The sequence below is a fragment of the Tigriopus californicus genome, chromosome 1 (assembly GCF_007210705.1).
Source record: "Tigriopus californicus strain San Diego chromosome 1, Tcal_SD_v2.1, whole genome shotgun sequence".
In the NCBI taxonomy this organism is placed as follows: domain Eukaryota; kingdom Metazoa; phylum Arthropoda; class Copepoda; order Harpacticoida; family Harpacticidae; genus Tigriopus; species Tigriopus californicus.
This window is the reverse complement of record NC_081440.1, coordinates 4,197,542-4,214,274: the sequence shown is the minus strand read 5'-3', so window position 1 is coordinate 4,214,274 and position 16,733 is coordinate 4,197,542. Positions and strand designations below refer to the sequence as shown.

At 38.5% G+C, this 16,733-nt stretch overlaps 2 protein-coding genes across 2 annotated transcripts in view; one reads left to right on the top strand and one right to left on the bottom strand.

Moving 5' to 3' along the window:
• LOC131880856 (dynein intermediate chain 3, ciliary-like) overlaps positions 1-16,733 on the bottom strand; it is a 50,544-nt gene that overhangs the window by 9,755 nt on the left and 24,056 nt on the right. The window lies entirely within an intron of this gene.
• Positions 4,373-5,723, top strand: LOC131880845 (uncharacterized; the record flags this gene model as incomplete). The annotated part of the gene is given in 1 exon segment (XM_059227563.1): positions 4,373-5,723. A coding segment is annotated over 1 exon segment (1,006 nt), but the record flags the coding sequence as incomplete, so codon positions are not given.

Below are 16,733 nucleotides of genomic sequence, written 5' to 3'. Positions count from 1 at the left end.
TGTAGAACCTCTGTGTATCCTGGGACCATCTAGAGGAAAATGAAGTTTTAGGCAAGATTTTATTGTATCCATGAAAACCGGTTTTCATGGAAACAATCTTGGCTCTCCACAACGGAAAGACTACCAACAATTTCTGTTAACGTTATTTCATAGCTGCTCCTTCAGGAGTGATTGAAAAGTAAGTTTCAAGCCAATAAACAAAGCAGACAAAGCGGATTTCAAAAATCTAAATCATAGCTTCAAATAGTTTTTGGTCTAGATTACACCTAGAAAAACCATTATCACAAAAGAACACGGCATATTCGTTGGCCATCACTCTCTATGCATTGGGTCTATCCACGTTTGAATTCAAAAAGTCAACTTGGTCAACCTGTTAATCTTGTTTGCCCTTTCACGCTCTCTTGTTTAAAGAGAATATAATTAACATGAAAAGGCAAACTTGTCAACGGTGTCTTGACCGTATTGACTTTCCTCAAGCCTCAGTTTTATCAAATTTCATCCAAAGAAATGAATTGTTATTGAATGAATAAATATTCTACAGCCACTATCAATATTTATTGTAGATTTGCTACATGCAATATGCTTATGAGATTTCCAACGTATCTTGACACATGTTGGGGAAAGTAAGTGCAAATGACTTACCATTTTTATTCTTACCAAATTTAGCTACCCAAGAGGTTAAATAAAATTTGCAATCGGCCGACAGCATTCTATGGAAACTCTGTAGACAAGCTGCTCAGCCAATCTGCACCCTACGAGTATTAATTTTTATATTTTTCATTTATTTCAATTCATAAGGCTGTTGAATCAAGCAGTATTCTAATATTGAGGCAAAATATTAATAAATGATAGAATTTCACCTAAAATGACTTTTTGAGTTTTGCAACACATCTTCACTCAATAGTTGAATATTCATTTGGATCTCGGTGAGTGTTGGCTGTGAATGGTTTTCTAACTTCTCCCTCCACAAAATGTCCAAAATAGGGGTCCCGCACTACATTTCTCCTAGAATTTTCTTTACTTCAGAGGACTAATGGTAACCAAATGCCAGTTATTCTTGAAGCCTTTCATTCATGAGAGTTTTGATGAAAGATATGAACGAATAGAAGGCAGCTCCACCAAGGTAGTAGAAAACGTTATACTCTGGGCAAACATTGCTCTTGAAAAATGTAATTAGCTTTAGGGTTAAGACCCTCGCCTACTTGGAAGTGTTGCAATAAGTCAATGGGTGAAACTACAGGCATTGTTGTTTTTGATGATGACGCGACAATCATCCTATATCGTCGAAAAATCTGTCTGTCCAGGTAAAATAGCAGTTCTTTCTCTATCATACATTTCTTTCTCAGAGCCATCGATTCAAGTCGAAAACAAGGCTTGGGAGGTCTGCTGTGCTAGGAGTCAGAGCGGCTCGTGAGACGAGAATAGGCCTCTTGCTCGGGTATGTGGGTACTGGCACTGCCGCTAGATCCGCATTAGGCCTGGCACATACACCGAGTGCATTGCACAGTGTAGAAGGGCAAGAGACGTAAGCGGTTCTCTCTGTGCTGTGGAAAAAGAGACTTCCTCTGGTTCCTCCGCACACCCACCTACCCACCCCATGCATTTCACAAGCGCTCCCCCTTTGTATTTATTGAGAAGGAAAGCTTAGACACTGACAACGTAAAAAAATCTAGATTGACAATCAGGTAAATAAAGTGAAGGTCTTATAATTATGAAAATTGAAGTGCAGTAACCAGACTACAATTAGACACTAATGTTTGCTTCTGATCATGAACTTGGCCAGACTCATCTTTATAAACGGTCTTATTCTAGAGAATGCCAGCTTTTGAATAATGGCCAACCCTATTTCAAGAACGTAACAATGTGACAGATTACTTGGTGTGACATGGAAGTACTGGATTGGATCAGGGTCGATCAACTCCAGAATTCGATTTGCAAGGATGAATTGCACAAAATTATAAACTCTTCTAGTTTTTTGAGTGACTGAGATGTTGATTGCATTATGGGAATTCACCCATCAGGATACATTCTACAACACTGAATTAGAGTGCCCAAAAGACTAAGGTACTAGACAGGAAGGAGGTGTAAACATTGCAATATTCAATACATCAAGACCATGGAGGGGACAAACTAAGACCTCTACTTCTTCATTAAACATATCAACACGACTAATATCATACAGAGATTGAAAGGTAACAAATAGACGAATTATAACTTTTCATTTTAATACCACTGGGAATTACACTCCCCGTAGCAGTTAGAAAAGCCCGTGAAAAACCAAACTAAAAAAAAATAATGTGCAAGTATGCCTAACATATAAAGCATATTTGTACTTTGAAAAATGGCATTGCCTTAGCATACTCTATTGCAACAAATTAAGTAAAAACATTGGCTTGCTCCTCATTTGAGACCCACGGTCAAAGTTTCTGTGATGGAAAGGAAGGATATTTTGTAATCAGCAACTAGCTTTTCAAGAGCCAAGACCTTTTTGGCAACAATTTAGAAATGAGACAATGGATGATCAAGATGAGACCTTGATCAAGTTAATGTTCATTAAATGGATTATATGTTTCATTTCTCTTAACAAGGCCTTCTAAGTAAAAATCCTGGTTTTGGATAACATTCATCTTAGATGAAAAGTCAGAAAATATTTGAGGAGAAGCTAAAAGGAGAAGGTAAAGTCTGCCCATCATTTGAGCAAACAAATAAATAGATGTCTTGGAGCCAATGGCATTATGACTCAAGCATCTTCAAAAAGTGTCCTCAATAAAGCTTCCATCAGAGCTACATCAAGATCTTTCAACAGCGTTCATACCACCCTCTTCAAAGGGGTTAGAACCCTTATCCATAATAACACCTGTTGCCCGTGAAAGCCAATACACAGTTGGCAATTATATTTTGACAATTTTGCCTCTTAGTTTTACCTTTTCTCACAAAACACAATTTAACATGATCAGGGAATTTCTTTTTATTCCCCAAGTGAGTATGTTGGTCAAAGCTTGCTGGTCAAACCTAGACTTTTTCAGTGGCTCAAGAACGACTGGTAGGGGGTCATCAGGACATTCCGTAAACAGATTTTTGGCGGGGCATTTATGGGGGTACATAGTGCCGCAAAACCGACTATGTGAAGAAAAGTCAGTAAAGAAAAAATGTAATGCAAGTGATCATTTAGATATTATTTCATGTTCCCAATATGCTTGCACGCACACTTTGGAGCGCTGGATTGATGTGCAATCCATTAACCTATCAGCTATCAAGATGAAGCCCACTTTTGTAGTTTCTAATCCGAGTTGGTATTTCCAGTGTCTTAGCCGATGTACTCTGCAATGAACACAATCCAGCGCTCCAGACCCGCCTATCACGTAGCCTCCCTACCACCTCCTTGGTACCAAGGAAGCATTGAACTTGCCCCAATTCCACTTACCTCTGGCCAAGAGGACTGACTTATTTCTATGCCTCTGGACTCTAGGGTGTCTGTGGCCAGGCAACAGCTGACATTCATTCGTGCAGAGAATTATTCCATCTTAAACCTGAAGAAAATGTGAATTGTGTAGCAATGTTTTGGCAGTGCCTAATTCCGAATGAAAATATGTGGATATTTCATTGTCGCTACATCTATTTGAGCCTCGTATTCGGTGCTGCAAATCCATTGCAGAGTCACACATGAGAGTAGCATGTGGGCAGAGTTGTACAGGCCTGACAAATGTTCTCTTTCGCGCTGGGTCGCTCTTTCTCTCCCGGACCTGCTTGAAGTTAAACGCCTCACTGCATTGTTTCCGACGGTCTGCAAGACCGAGCACGTAGTCGGGGATCGAGCTTCTCCTTCTTCCCTCTCTTGAATCTCATCCAGCATTTCCCTTCAGTTTTCCTTGTTCGCTTCGAAGAGAAGGAGGTTGAATGTAGTCAAGTTTTCCTGATTGAGAGGAAAATTATTCTACAAACCCTGAACCTCTACACAGTCGTCAAAAACGTGCCTACTGAGCAACATATAAGTGACTTTGCACGAGTTCCTAAAGGGGCGCAAGAACTAGAAGTGATCAAGCATGGTGAATGATAGTTCGCGTTTCTGATACCCACGTTTGTCGTATGTTCAACACGAGTTCATCAATCTCTGGAGTCTGAGTGAGGAGTATTGGAAGACTATTATGGAGACCGACCTTGTCTATACCGCCAAGTGCGCTAATCATGGCTCCAATGCGAGAAATCCGGCCTTGAGCCAACGGTTGCAGAAACAGCATCGATATCCCCCTCATCAGAGTGCTCATCTGTCTCCCTCAATTCAATTGTTTTCATCCACCAGAGAAGCTCGTGAGAATAACATGTCAGAGAAAATGGATGATGGAAGAACCAACTCCGAAGAGGACTCTGACGAGGAGGAGGAGGAGGAGCCCATCATTGGACTTAACTTGATTCCCTCTTTCTTCCGGAGTGAAGCTCCGTCAAGAGAGGCGATGTGTAATTGCCTAGAGGTCAAGTGCGGCATTTTGCCGAGCTGTCAGACTTGTGCTAGTAATGGAGGCAATAGTGGCTCCTCATCTTATGCCACCGTCACACCCACACTAAAGAAAGTCAAGACCTCAACGGAGGATGAATCTATGACCACTCTACCTCAATATTTGTCTTCAAATGCCCTTTATTCCCGCCTACACGCTCCAAGCTCAGAGTTGGAAAAGTTGCAGCTTGAACTGATCCGACAAACGGGTGGTCATTCTGCAGCCATTTCCATTTACGACAAGAGCCATGGGCTCTCCAAGCGGCACGCCAACGTTCTGTCGTGCTCAGCCTCGCCGGACGGTGACACGGTCTTAATGCAGCTCTGCACAAGAACTCCTAAGGACAAAGAATCCCAAGAGTTGCTGTCTGGACAGATTCTGGCCTTCATCAGACTCTACGTCGAGAACGATCAGAGCCTGCTCTTTGTCAGAAACACCACTGGACTGAATGCCCTGGCTATTGCGGGCATCACTAATAAACGCACCGTGAGCCATTACCTAGTGCGGCTTTATCAAGCCATGGATCAGGATTTGAATGAGCAAAATGCTCATGGACAGACTCTACTCCATCTTCTGGCTCGTCAAGGGGACTCGTGCTCGGACACATTAGACCTCCTTCTAAACTTGAAACACTCTGTGATGGACAAGACACGGCTATTTCGTTATGATGTGGTTGATCAGGCCCAAAGAACGCCTTTGGATGAGGCAATGACCAGTGCCAATATCTATTCGACCGGCAAGAGTAGACGAGTGTTCCAAGAGACCGTGCGTCTCTTCTATGATGTGATACAAGAGGATGCGGCCCAACTTGTGGAAGGATCTCAAGACCATAATCGAACAACATCATCATCATCATCATCAACCTTAACGTTTAGGAACTTCTGAAGTTCTAATTCAATCGGAAATCTGTGACAAGGTTGTAGTGTAGCGTGCCGACTTGTGTCTCTGTTCGTGCCCGAGGTTGGAGCATTATTGCATACTAATGGATGACCTCCCTTGGCCAAGAATGGAACAACGCGCCATTTTGGGGGTTTGGGTTGAAGTGTCAGGATAAGATGAACAAGCAATGCAAGCATGCGAAACTTGTTCCTCTTGAAACATGTGTCTCCAAGAGAAATATATCCCTAAAAGCAAAATGTCAAATAATACGAATCATGAAATCATTGTGAACGATCCTCTATTTTATTTGATTGAATAAAAGTTTCCCGCTTTCCAAGCGGCCCTCCTAAATCATTCATTCTCTGCACACGGAGTAATTTAAAGAAAAAAGTTTTGTTCACATTCTCTCAAAAGAAACACATTTCAGTTAGGGTACCGGGTACGTATTAACACGTGTTTCGAAATTGTAGTCTATAAACGAACACTTCATGAATGGCTGGCAAAAAGTGGTGTAAGCTTAAAGGTATATGTTTTGTATTTGGGATGCCATGGTCGGAGAGTTGAACCTCGTCCGGCCAGTGGTAGCCAGTACCTCATATGAATATAGTTCTGACATGCAGTATCATGCCCATTATCAGTTTGGTTTTACATCAATGGGCATGGTTAGGGTCTAAAAGTGTCTTTGAAGAAGGCCGGGGAGGAGAATAGAACACGGCAAATCTCTTTTGCTAAGATGCTGCGCGAACCACTACGCCACGTTTCCTCCCTCATAAGAGAAGTTTCTTTTTAAAAGGTTACATATTTGTTGTTTCGCACAAAAAATCTCTTATCTAAGAAAACACATATAAAGCTTCAATTAAGACATTGAGAGAGAGAGGACGAATGTGTTTGCTTGCCCTTATTTTGAAAAAAGAAGCGCTAATAAGAATTATAAACTTTGAGAAACTTCTTTTGGTCTGAGAAGAAAAACTACACGGTTTCATTAAAAGTGCACATAACTAAATATATCTGGATTATCGAGGCACCCTCTGACATCAATTGGCTAATAGAAACCAGTATCACTGAAACAGCTCGACATTCTTTTTTAAAAGTTCTGCAGAGGTTCACCTTCGACAACTTTTATTTTGACGAAGCTTCCGCACAACCGGGAACAATACTAAATTCAATATTGAATTTAAAAAAAACGAAGAACACCAAAATTCATATGCAGAAATATCATGCATATTTATTTCATTACCTTTCGGCGACGAATCGTCTTTGGCCTTTTTTGACGGCTGAGTACACGACGTCGAGGTTGATTATATATTTTCTTTAATAGGTCGTTTATGAATTGTTTTGTTGTGAGGGACAAAGAACTTAGGCACACAATCACAAATTACCTTACTTTATTCTCTATATACGTTGGCAATAGATAACTTTTTAAAGGTGTCTGACATAGGGACAAACATAGAGAGCTTTTTACACTTGTTTCTTGATTATATTCCCAGATCGTACTCAGATTAAAGGGGCTCTTTTACGAAAATAAATTGAATTGTCCACCACAAGGTGCCAACAAATGTGTTTGTAGTCCCGTTAATATGTCGATTATTCCCTTGAGAAAGGCAGGCTAAATTTGCATTCTCGCAATTCATGACATTCATCTTTGAATTGGGTTCATAAAGGAGAACCAAAGAGGCAATCTAATTTAGAAATTTCACTTACTAGTTTTCTTTCAGGAATCACATTTGCCTCTTTGAAGATAATTCATAAATTGACGCATTTACTAGTGGCCTCGTTGAAACCATGGCCCAAACAACTGCTTTTTGGGGATGAAAAAAGGCTTCAAGGGATTATTTGCTTGATAATGGTTTAATCGATTTACTCGAAAGCCTTAAAACCTAAAAACCTCCTGCATTTCCTGAAGTCCCCTGGGGTTATATAATTGAATCCACATTTCATGAATATATATTTCGAAGGCTTACACCTCCATGTATAAACGACCATCAGCTTCAAAACAGCTAAGCATGGGTACAAAAATATTGTTTTTTTTTTGTAATTAGCTATTACAAATTATATTTATTACAAAATATAAAAAATATAAGATTCCCTAAACTTGACAGGCACAAGTTGCTTTAGAAAAGTTGTTTTTATTACTGAACCAGTTCAGTGGGTTTAGATTGTTCAGTAGTCGGTAGGGGCATTGAAATAACTTGCCTTTTAGCACAAGTTGGCTCCTTATCTTCATTTCAGAAAAGAAGATATATTGTGTGTGCACTCTGCATAGACATGTGGAAACAGACAGTATTTCTTGGCCATATTTTTCGAATGTTTGCCGTTTCAAGTCCTCGACATTTTATCATTTGTTGTGGTTTTCCGCTTTGAACTGACTTCGGGCTCTTCGTCGTCCTAGTGGTTTTTTAGTGCCTTTCACTCGTTTAGATTCCATTCTAGTACTGATCTATTCCTTGCCTGAAAAAACGACGCCAAGCCATGTTAGAACTCGTCTTAAAAAAAATGTTATTCTTCGAATTGAGTTTTTTTCGTGAAAGAGGAAAACGAACCACCAATCATTAGTCTCTTTTGGTCAAATTGCGGGAGAATTACTGCTTGCCTCTTATAACAATTATGGTTATGACGAGCTCTACTGTAAACTGAGCAGTGGTTGTGCACACAGACCAGGTTCAGTGGTTGTTGCCAGTTGAAATAGTCAAGTCTGAATCGTGCTGCAAGGCACTTTCTTAGAGATCTCATCCGAAAAAGACGTGTCCACGATGCTTCGTACTTTATATGGCATTTTGAGGTTGTTCAAGGCAAGTTTATGTTTTCAGCCTAAACAAAAATGTTGTAGACAATGCAAGCGACCAAGCATTGGCCTTTTTTTGTGGGTTAAAATGCGAATAAAAATGGCCTCCCCTTGTTGCTAATAAAGGATAACGGATATATTGTACATAATCAAGTTTGAAGTTTTTAACATTCAAATCAAGAGCGAACCGGACCTGAATCGAAAAGACGTCTGAGTCAATAATCTAGTTAGCTTACAGTTTCCTAATTTTTCATTGATCACGCGATCATCCAACCTAGAAGGAGATACAGGCTCTTTGGATAAAGTTAATACTTACAATGAGTAGTATCGTTCCGATTTCGGGACTTGATTTTACATTACTTTTATGTGAGCACACCTTGGTCGATTAGATGAAGGTGATCACACCTAAATGCGTGGAGAAATGTCCTCTTTACTAGAGCCACTATAATAGAAGAGTACGCCCATGAGGTTTTGGTCTCAAAACGTCGTCTCCATTGTACTGTGGTTCTTCAGTTCACCCCCAAGGCGGCTTTTCCTGTGTTATGTATTTACTTCATTATTGTTGAACTCAGCAAGAATATAAGCCAGGTGCAATATATTTTTTTAAATTCTATAGTCTCTAAGACCGTAAAAATAACAATTTAGCTGATTCGGAAGGTTCAGATTCACAATTGATGCAACCTTAGCCCTGGATTGGCAAAAGTGATGCATACATTTTGTTAAACTACCATTTGCCAAGCTTCAACTTAAGGTAGAGCTAAGTGCAATTTCATTCATGGTTCATTTCCTTCGTTTAAAAATGTCAAGTTTAGAGAATTGAGAGTGAAGTAAAAATTGAAAGTGGTGTTGAAAACATCAAATAACAAGAATATTGGCATTCAAAAACATGCACCGATACGAATTTGGCATTCCTGAATGGGCGGACACAAAATACTTTAGTAAATTCCGACGCGCCTTCAGGCCTCCATCCCTGCATTATGCGTCAGACCAGGGAGGTAACATTAGGTTAAATCGGGTCGAGTTTGATTGCACATTTGAATCAATACTCGAAAACTTTGTTTGATGAATAAATGTAGACAAGTAAGCCAAAAAAAGATTACACAAACGTAATGAAAATAGGCTCCANAATAAATGTAGACAAGTAAGCCAAAAAAAGATAACACAAACGTAATGAAAATAGGCTCCAACTGTACATAAAATCTTTCACCATCATCATAATAAACTCTACAAAACTCTATACAGTCACCCTTTTGTATCGCCGTTTCCGGCTCATGTGCGTTGAACTTAGAAACCTTTGATTTGCCTTCAGGGTTGCCAAAGTGAACTCCAAACATGGCCCAATTCATCTCTCTCTATATATATTCTTCTACTATAGTGGCTCTACTCTTTACCAGTCTTTCACTTTTTTGCTCACGTCGGGAAGATAAAACCGGTAATGCTCCGATGGCCGACTGCTGTTGGAAAATAGCTCTGGGAAAATATTTTCAGTAACATTGCGCACTGTGTCTTGATGACTTCGGACGCATTCAGGTTCGAATTTGTAAAAGGAAATCTCCCAAGTTCTGAGACCCGCTTGAGTCCTTTCTGTTGAATATGAGTAAACCAAAATGATTTCATTGGCTCAGGGCTTGGATAGCATCAGAACCTTAGCTGCCGAATTTGTAATATATGTTAAACAGGGCATCTCTGAAGGAGTTTTATGAACGTTATGTGGGTTAAACTTGGTTAAAAGCAGATCTCACTGCCCTAGTGACTCTTTACTCCCCTACAGCTCTACACTAGAGTCGACCATTCTGTAGCTACTAGAGTTGCACTTGGGCATTATTGTAGACTATTGGGTCCTTTAAGAAACTGCAGTCTAATGACTCATCGCCATTTTTGGGAGGGTCCCTGACCTAATTTTCAATACAATGAAAGTAATATTATGCAATTCATGTGATTAAACGAAAAAGAAATCTTTCCCCAGGTAACAAAAACATTTGTAAGAATTGGAAACTTTAAATTGCAAAAATACGTCCAAAAACTGTTTTTCAAGCTTTAAGGTTTGTTTTGTGTATGTTACAAGTAAAAATCTGCTTTTATTAAAACACACTGTAGTTTAATCACTTCCTCTCAATGGTAATAAATGACCTGTAACTGTAATTCAATTCCTTAACAAAGAACTATTAAGCCGCAAATTTCTAGCGATTGCCCAAAAAATGTGATGCCGTCATATATTTTTCCTGCTTCAATGTCCCAATAGCAAACACATTAGTCAAACCTTTCAATGTGAGTTCCTATCTCACAATGAAAGCTGAACTTACGACGAATTGGGCAAATCTCATTTTCCCGGGGCCAGGCTGTAGAAATGAAGGCTTTCTTCGTGCGTTCCACAGTTTCACTGAATAAAGTACGAATGAGAAAAAAGAAAGCCGTTATGGTGTATGAGGAAAAGCGATCAAAAAGGTCCTTGGAGTGTCACAACGATTAAGAAACCCACACAGAATTTTCAAGCCACTACAATGTTCATTTTTAGTCCAAAAAATACTAGTGCTTGAAATTCGTTTGTTATCAAAGAGCCAAAAATAGGTCAACGTTCAAGAAAGTGGTGTTCAGGGGGCTAATATTCAGTAATGGTTGTGTTTATTGTTTTTTCCCCATATAACGTTAAATTCAATATGTCTACTAATGGTTTTCATCGTTACTTGATCAATAGCAAAAATGGTTATGATTAGGGGTTGAAAAGATAGTGGCTTCATTCCAGGCTTTTGAATGATTCTGTAAGTTTTTTGATTGCAATTATCAATAGTTTTCTATGTCAGTATTATAATGGAATCCACTAAATTTTTTAACGAGTCAGTTTCCTGATGAGAAAAAAGCAACGCTGAAGTTTTAGATGATTGAATAAAACGTTTAAAGATATAATTCAACTGGCCTGAGGTAATCAAAGAATGAATGATTTTTTTCAGATTTAAAAATAGGACTTCCAACCCACTAAAAATAAAACGCCTTGAAAATGCATTTCAACTATTCTTTAATGGTGTTTAATTCTGTTAATGGTGTTAATGGAGGTTTTAATCATAAAATAAGAAAATAGCGTTCAAAGTTTCATCCAAGTTTAAATGTCTGTCTCTGCAATTATTGGATTATTGGTCAGTACCATTCAAAAACAGGTGTGTATACTGAGTACAGTAAAAATCGGATATAAGAGCAACTTTGGGGCCGTGAATTTCTGCTCTTTTATCCGATGCTCCAGTTCCGCCGCAAATCTGATGACAGAAAACATATTTTTATGCTAAATTTTGATGTAGTTTTACGATCCAAACAAAATGCAACCATAAAAATCAAGAAAAATGAAACAAAATGCAAGGAGGGCAGCGTGTTATCTATATGTTTACGCACCAAATACGTAGTTAATTTGTCACAGAATTAGATATTGGCTATGGAGTTTGAAAAAAACCAAGAGTTTTCCAAAGGAAGCATTTTTGACTCCTCTCTTTGTGGCAACTTCGGTCAGGCTGATCTTGGACAGCTTGTCAAAATCGGCAAGGAGCTTTTGCTTCTCCTTGATGGAAAACGTGGTTATCTTGTGAGAAGCCATTATGTCTGTCGGTTTGTTTTTATGAGAAAGCGGCTAAAAACTTGCTTTTATAAAATGGCTTAACCAGTTTCCATCGAAAACTTGATTGTGGAGCGCTGGAAATAAAAACAAATATTTTGCCGCCTTCAGTTCTTCTCTTATATCCGATGTGGCCCAAAATGTTGTGCTCTTATATCCGATGCTACTTTACTATACTTTATTATATAATTTGATTCGGGGATTCACAATCCTGCTCTTATATCCGATTTGCTCTTATATCCGATTTGCTCTTATATCCGATGCTCTTATATCCGATTTTTACTCCATTGTCCAAAACAACTAAAAATGAAATAAAAAACAAGATGAGGTAAAGAAATTAAATTGGTATAATTAGAGACAAAATAGCGCAAAAGTGGTCACGAAAGTCCCAAGAATTTTCGATATGTCACATATTTATCAAGTCACACAAAACACGCCAAGGAGGTACAAAAAATATTTTCCTCAAATAATTGACGTTTTTGGTACCTTGCCTCAAATTTTGCCAAAAAGGTTAAACACTAATGGTTAAGGAAGATGCCATTTTCCAGGATCTATTAATGATATTGGATTAGTGCGTCTTAGGAAAGGTCAAAACTTCTGTAGTCATAGGTGGAATGGGTTGCTGAAATTTCGCTCAATGACCATTGGGTCGACGCCATTTAAATCTTTACTAGTCAATGATGAACATAACGGCATTCAGCAGGTCTCGGCCATGAAGGATGTAGGTACAGTCCTCCAAGATAATGGAAAGTTCGATGAGCATATCCAGTTGAAGGTGGGTAAAGCTTTTCAAATGAGCGGTTGGATATATCGCACGTTGAAGTCCAGAGATAGTGTCACGATGCTAACTCTGTACAAGTCGATTGTTTAACCACATCTTGAATATGCTTGACCCATTTGGGCTCCAATGAGTTCAGCAGATTTGCAAAAGGTCGAACAAGTCCAAAGTTGTTTCACTAGGAACATCAAAGGCTTGCGAGAGCTCAGGTATTTGAGAGGGACTAGAGAGGTTGTGACTATTCAGTACAATATTCAAAGAAGGTACGAAAGGTATCCCATATTGTACGTTTTCAAAAGCATCCATGATATGTGTTCCAACTCTCATCCTAGGTTTCAGAGTCGATTGTCGTGGCTGTGAAGGCTTGATATTTTTCAAAATCCCGGTTAATTCGATCGAAAAATGAAGTCTATTAGGGTCGGAGGCTTGAGATCGCGCACGAAGCCAGTCATCACATCGCTCCATGTTTCCGAATGACACTGTCATTTCCGTTTTAAATTTGTTCTCCGGCTTTGGGTGTAGTTAGCGCCTGTAAATTATTTACAATTTATAAAATAAAAATCAAGGGACAAATGGGACCAAGGATCTTTTTTATGTTACGACTAACATGCCATATCTGCCCCTTTTCTCTTTATTCCGGCACTGGGGTTTGAACCGAGCTAGACAACTCCGCCATGTCTTCATCGTTTAAAAGGTCAATCCTTTTTTTGAAAGGTGATGGAGAATACAGGTCTGGAATAGCCTTGCTTGTTTAATGTAGCAAAAACAAGGCAGAATTTTTTTAGCGGACTCAAGCTTCTTACGTTTTTAGCGGACTCAAGCTTCTTACGGTAATTGAGTCCACAAAAAGTTAGGAAATCAAAAGACTCGCCCTAATCTGGCTTTTCCTGGACTCGTCTCAGCATTAAACTAGTAATACCCAGAATGCAAGATATCGTGCTGATAGTCATGCCCAACTTCAGCGTTGTTTTTGCACTCATGAAGTTATTGTTGCTACCACATAAGGTTCATCTGGTTTGATATACATTTGTACTATTTGTACTTTTAAGAAACGAATGTGTTTTCGTGAGCACGATAGCATTCAACCGTTCTCTTCACTTTTCATTTATTTTTTAAGTACAGCTTGAATTATTGCTTTGTTTCCTTTATTAGCGAAGAGACAATAATTCAGCTTTTGTCGAGTTAACATTTGTACTATTTGTACTTTTAAGAAACGAATGTGTTTTCGTGAGCACGATATCATTCAACCGTTCTCTTCACTTTTCATTTATTTTTTAAGTACAGCTTGAATTATTGCTTTGTTTCCTTTCTTAGCGAAGAGACAATAATTCAGCTTTTGCATAGTTATAATCTAAAATTTTTCTCCAGGCCAGAAATGACTCATTAGGTGTGCTCAAGGTGTACTCTATCGTGCAAACATATAGGTATTTAGTTAATTCTTGCCTTACATATTTTTCGTTAATGAATAAAACAGGCGAGGAAATGATTTATTTTCTTTGTTTTTCATCAAATAGCAATAATATCGCCTCATCTAGAAAGGAAATTGGTTTCTTCTCCTCCGAAATTAGTGGTTAGGTCGCCTTTAACATTAGAAGTAAAAAATAAGTCCTTTGAAAAATATTCTTTAGAACAAGTGCAGTTTTGATGAATCAAAACTGATGGATCCATTATCAAGTTTAGTTTTTAGTTTTTACTTGTATTATTGCCCATATTTTTGTCGATTTCAATGATATTTTTTTGACACCTCCACCAATCAGATTCCAATGTTCATCTTTTATCGTAAGATTTTAACGTCAGATTTGATGGAAACAAAGTACTTCATTTATTCTTTTCTAACGTGATATGTTTGATGCACTGCACGTTTCTGAAGGTGAATTTGATGTCAACCACATGTGTACAAGATCGTCAATATTCGCTCCCAGAGAGGATCCAACTCGAAATAGTTCGACACCTTTTGCCCCCAGATGTTGCATGCGTTTAGCCAGACACCTTTAACCAGATGAGTGGACATCGGCAGAGTTAGCCTGATTTTATGTTTTTGCCAAGGCTCTTTGACGGATGCATTAATGGAAACAGACAGAACATAGTACTTTAAGGATTTAAGGCTAAAAAGCACACTTTTTATTGCATTCAAGATGACCTAATACCACGTAAATCAGGCATACCCGATAAATCCAGGTAAAGTAAGTTTAAGATAAGCTTGAAATGACATCATTTTTCCTTTAAATCGCTGTCTTGTCCTCTATCTTATCCCTAGTAAATTTGGGGAATTGAAATATTGCTATGACTAAAACGTCCAGCTTCACCGATTGTAATGTCCAATCCTCTTGTTATGGATGTCTCTGGTTGGGCAGGGTGGTTCAAAAATTCCAAACATTAAGCACTCGACATTCTCTTTCTTTCGATCAGATTGAGACATCTCAAAGCATGAAATTTGATTTGAGTCTATTTTCAGAGGATTGATTAATTCATTGTTGTGGGCTGAATATACATATGTTGTTCCCCTTGTTTGCTTACGTGTGGGTCGAATTAAGAATCCTACGTACACGATACAAAATGGTGCCTTTTTTCTTAGGATGCTCAAAGTTCTTGACTTTGATTGAATGAAAATATCTTGATGTGATGAATGTTGGCACCTTTTGAGAGGCATCACATTAGCCAATGACAGATGAAGCATATGGACCATTGGATCAAAAAGCGTGCCAACGGAAGTGAAGTGGTTCATATGGAGCGGAAGTAAGAACAAAAAATAAAAAAAGAAAGCGTTACCCCTTGGTTACAACGCCACCAATGTTCCCCAATGCCCTTGGCGTGCTCTTTGTAGACCCACCATGCTATTAGAATATCGTTTGTTGTATCGATTCATCTGGTTTCTTTACCGCTTTTGAACTCGTGTCTTATTTGTACCTCCTTTGCACCATAGAAGTGTGAGCTGTTTGTTTCAAACCATTCATCAGTCTGTGACTGAAATATTTCATAATTCGTCGTAGTCTACAAGTCTTATAAATGTAAGAGAAAACATCATGGGAGAGCATATCTACATTAATTGTCGGACTTCCTTTTGTTAAGCCCAGATCGTTTTATCATCAAAACGTCGTTCATATCGTTGGTCACCATTGATTTGAACACAGAAGGCGCATGATAGTTCCACCATGCGAGGAAAACAGTAGAAAACCCCAAACAAACGGACGTTCCAAAATAAAACTCAAAGTGAGAGAGTGTAAAGAGCCCGTGAAATATTGTTAAATGCTACTACATACTTTAGACAATCTTCAGGAAGTGGTCGTGTTAAGATTTTAAAGTATTTCTATCTTTTAGCTCTTTGAATGGTTTGTATTTTGAGTTTGGGGGGGTGAAATATTCAAAATATATATGTTTGTTAGTTGTTTGTTCTAAAGGCAAAATAAAGCTTGAAAACTGAGTTCTGATTGGATCTGCTCTTAGGTAACATTTATCTACTGACGGCATAACAATTTTCGTTTAGGTCACTTGTTATACTTCTGGCCTAAAGTATGGCTAGTTAGAATCTAGATTTCAATTTCATCCCTTTTGTCTAGAAACAAATCTTTCCTCCAACATTAAACCTCATAAGATATTTAATTATTTTCATCAGCAATTTTCAACAGGAATTTTGATCAAAAACTGTCCAAGTCTGAATAAGGGTATGCTACTTGATCAACTCTTACATACGTACATACTCCTTAGGAATATTTGAGGTCGGCAAATTGATTATGGAATGGGTCCGACAATCAAGAGAGATAGCTTTTCGGCACTTTTGTTAGAGCACACCGGCTGTAATTTACCTTGCAAAAACTTGGGCCTTTGAACGTTCGCAAGAGACCATTTCTATTTCATCTTAGAAAAATAGTTTCTTCTTTTTTTCATCTACAAGCATTATACAAATGCCCTTATACAAAGCTACAATTGCCTCCCAATTTGTGCTTCTTTAATAGAAAATATCAAAAAGCTAAAGCTATTGTATTTTACATAAAAGTAATTAGCCATATTCACCTTGTATTGGAGTAAATACAAGGCTCTTAGCAACAAAAAGCAACATGCTGCATTGGAGAGAGACTATCCTCAAATCTAAGGCAGAAAGACGAAGGCAAAGACTTTTAGAGGAGATGTACTACATGTGTTTTGGTTGGTGCATTGGAAGTAGGTTCCAGTTCGATTCTCCCTCCCGACTTTTCTAAACGACGA